The sequence below is a fragment of the Poecilia latipinna genome, unplaced genomic scaffold, assembly GCF_001443285.1.
Source record: "Poecilia latipinna isolate Pla-1442-1.1 unplaced genomic scaffold, P_latipinna-1.0 Scaffold488, whole genome shotgun sequence".
Classification (NCBI taxonomy): Eukaryota; Metazoa; Chordata; class Actinopteri; order Cyprinodontiformes; family Poeciliidae; genus Poecilia; species Poecilia latipinna.
Window position 1 is genome coordinate 37,240 of NW_015113104.1, and position 3,557 is coordinate 40,796.

Here is a 3,557-nt window from a genome sequence, read left to right on the forward strand (position 1 = left end):
AAACTAACTTGCATTGTCATTTCTATGTAAAATGTCTAATTGCACACCAGCGTTTTTCCACTAGCAAAAACATACCAAATGTTCTGAGCTGGTGAAGCATTTTTTGCTGGCATCCCTCCAAATGAACTTTGAAAGCTCGGGTTCAAGAGTGTGAGAAACCCACAAAACCTCATGTCATGCTACTGCAGGAAGGTTCTCATGCTAAACCTAAACCAGAGTGAATTAGAATCCTCATTTTTAACATATTCTAAGATTGCTCAGTTTAACTAACTAAACTAATAGTTATTCCATAAAAGACATTTTAGAATAAGTTTGGGAGACAAAAGTTTGTTTAAATCCAAGTCTTTATTTCGAGACAAACCATTTAGAAAAAAATAAATAAATAAATCAAGTGAAACAGGACACATTCATCACATGTCAAACAGTGAAGCATCTGGAGGAAACCAAAGGAAACTCCATAGCAGTGAAGGTAAAATTAAGAAGTTCTACTCATTTAGATGGACTAAACATATATCAGTCTGCTGTCCTGACAGCAACTGGTCAAGTGTGAGTTCATCATAAAAGGTGCAGCTTGAGAATTAAACAATAACCTTCCTTGTGTGTGTGTGTGTTTAAGCCAAATGTAGAGATGGGCTTTAAACCAGGACAGTCCTGCTAAAGCTTTGACAAATAGGCTGAGGTTTCCTGCAATGAGGCAGTGCAAAAATCCTCTTTACTATTAGTCTAAGTTTCAGGACTTAGAACTGTATGGCTATACTACTTCAGACAGATTTGATTTTTATGGGAAAATAACCCTAAGGTTACAGTAACAACAAAAACTACCTAGATTTACAAAGACGGTCTTACAGCATCAAGATTTATCTTAACTTGTGATTCTTGTTTCTGTTATTCAAATCTTTGTATCGAGTTGACAGATCATCTCCCTGCTAAATCTTTCACCAGTGTTTTTCCTCTAGACTTGCATGTCCCTGACTAAGGGTAGGAACACGTGTTTTAAATGTGATCCAGACCATCGTAACATGATGGGAAGTAAGAAGCCAGCACCACACCCGTCTCCCAGACATCCTATCCACTAACCCTTAACGACACATTAAGTTTAGAATTTAATTTGCAAGAAATGCAGCACCACCACCAACAACAACAAAAATCTATTGCATCTGTAAGCTGTGTAGTCTGTAGTTTTCAATAATATTAGAAGATGGAAAAATATGATTGTTACGATACTTGTCCAATCAAGACAGTCTTCAAAAGATTTACATTTTCAAATGTACAATGCTGGAGAACCTTACGTCCTAAAATGATGAGTTTAATAATATGTAAACAACTTCTTAACTTTTATTACTTGTATGCATTAGGTAACACACGTCTGCTTCAAAGCGAAGATGGGGTACACATAGAGCGAACATGTGAATCAATAAAATAAAGGAGAGCAAACAAAGTGCTTATTATTCATGGAAAAAGTCTTTTGCAAAACCTTTAATTAAAATATCTAACAAGTGTCACCAGGGAAATATCCCTGTGTGGTTGCTCTGGTAACTTCAGTGAAGATGAATTAATCAATAGGAACTATATATCCCAGTAGCAGCGACTAAACACTCTCCTTCAGGAAGGCATGCTTTAATTAGCACCATCTTGCAGAAGTTACAAATCCACAAGGATGAATTTACGCCACAAATTCTCCAAACAGAATTTAAAATCTTTTTAAAAAAAATAAACTAAGTCTCTGAAGGTGCCTGGCAGAAGGACATGACACCATCTCAACATATGTGCCAATCTCCATTTCTAAAGTGCTGATTAAGAAGAAATATTATCGAGGCATCTGCTGTGTTGTTCTTTTTTTAGCAACATAAGAGACTTTCCTTCCACTATGATAAAGCCGGTTTGTACAAACGTCTCAATGCAGCACTTGCACAGTTTGTGTTAATGATGCCATCTAGCAGCCGAGATAATTATGACAAAAATGGAAGTGAAAAGTTTAGGGTTGAAGGCCACAAAGATGGAAAAGGAAAGAGGTGGAGGAGGATGGATGGAGGAAATCCTACTGAAAAAAAAAGACCAACACAGCTTACAATTAATCAAGAAATCAGAACAACTCAAACCTACCTTACATGTATTTTTGTACCCACTTAAAAACACCAAAATAAAGTATTGTATATAGTATTTCTGTAACTACAAACAGCATAAAAAAAATACCATGTAAAGCATTATGATTAGGTATAAGTATATTTAAAGCTCTAAATCAGCATAATTTTTTTGGTTTTACTAAAATATTACAACGCTCTTGAGAACATCCATCCACCCCCATAGTGCAAGACAGAAACAATCTGTATAAAGAGCTGCATTGCTCAAGAAGAATCTCTGATTTTGGACCTCCAGTTTTTGGCTCTTTCAAAGCCATTTGTGCCATTCTGGAAGTCCATAATGGCCTGCTGGATCTCCTCCTGAGTGTTCATTACAAATGGACCTGAAGGCCAAACAACTTCAATTAATACACTGAAAGCTGTGGCCAGAATTCCTGCTAATAACAAAGGGATTTCTTCGTTTACTGAACAGTAATGGGAAAGCAGAGAACATACCCTGTTGTACCACGGGCTCGTTGATCGGCTCTCCAGCAATCAGCACAAAATGAGAAACTTCAGAGCCCTGGAGATAAAAACAATCCATCATCTTTCTTGGAAAAAAGACTGAAAGAAGATTTCATAATAAAGTAATAAAAATAACATAAACTTAAAAACAGGTATTTTAAAATGTTAATTGAAAATTCGATTTAAAAAAGTGATTTATGATAAGCAATAAATCAGAACACTGTCAACCAACCTACAGCAGGCTCTTCCTACTGTTGATGTGTTAAGTGCATTATTGTGCAATCGGATAAAGACCACCCAAGTTTAACTTTCAGGTGTGACGAGATTTTTGCAAAGAGGAAACCAAGAAGAACATCAAGTCCAGACCAGAAGGAATGCAGACGCAGACCAGAATCTCTGGAATCTTTGGAAAGACGAATCTAAAACTAAAGTATTTATGACATGTTTTGTGTAAACCAAATGCAGCACCCCATAAAAAGAACCTCACAGAAAATGAAAAGCACAGTGGGTGAAATGTCATGGCTTAGAGATGCTTTGCTGAAGCAGGAGCACCTTAGGAGGTCATAAAATTACAGCAAACTGGTAGAACTACTAATGAATCTGTGAGACCAAAACCCTCAACAATATATTACTAAACACTTTGCCAACTGTTTATGACAGTCCTAATGGCATTTTAAATAAAACAAAACAAAACAGGTGTGGCTGATGTTTTTTCTGATAAACGTTTCATTTTTGACAATAAAGTCCATCTGACAACGCATGTTTGTGGACAAGGTCTCAACATTTGAAATTTTATACCTTGTTTTCAAACCTGACACAATCACCATCTCCAAACACCACAGTGTGATGAGACTCCACCGGCTGCTGCTCCTGATCTGGGCCTTTTAAAAAAAAAAAAAAAAAAAAAAAAAAAAAATTAATATGAAAAAAAAAATAATGGGAATTTAATTTTTAATCATCACTTTTTTTATT

The 3,557-nt window shown here is 35.9% G+C and overlaps 1 protein-coding gene across 2 annotated transcripts in view; it reads right to left on the bottom strand.

The window, feature by feature from the left end:
- Positions 1–326: 326 nt before the first annotated feature.
- Positions 327–3,557, bottom strand: part of pir (pirin) — a 21,836-nt gene continuing 18,605 nt past the window's right edge. Inside the window, exons 8-11 of one of the 2 annotated variants that reach the window (XR_001425907.1) lie at positions 3,384–3,466; positions 2,577–2,643; positions 2,292–2,464; positions 327–2,196 (exon numbers count right to left, since the gene is read on the bottom strand). Coding sequence is in view for 1 of the 2 variants with exons in the window: in XM_015039824.1 (XP_014895310.1) it covers positions 2,346–2,464; positions 2,577–2,643; positions 3,384–3,466 (269 nt within the window). In the remaining variant the exon portion in view is untranslated. Of the gene's footprint in view, positions 2,465–2,576; positions 2,644–3,383; positions 3,467–3,557 lie in introns of both variants that reach the window. The other variant, XM_015039824.1, reaches the window with a different exon arrangement.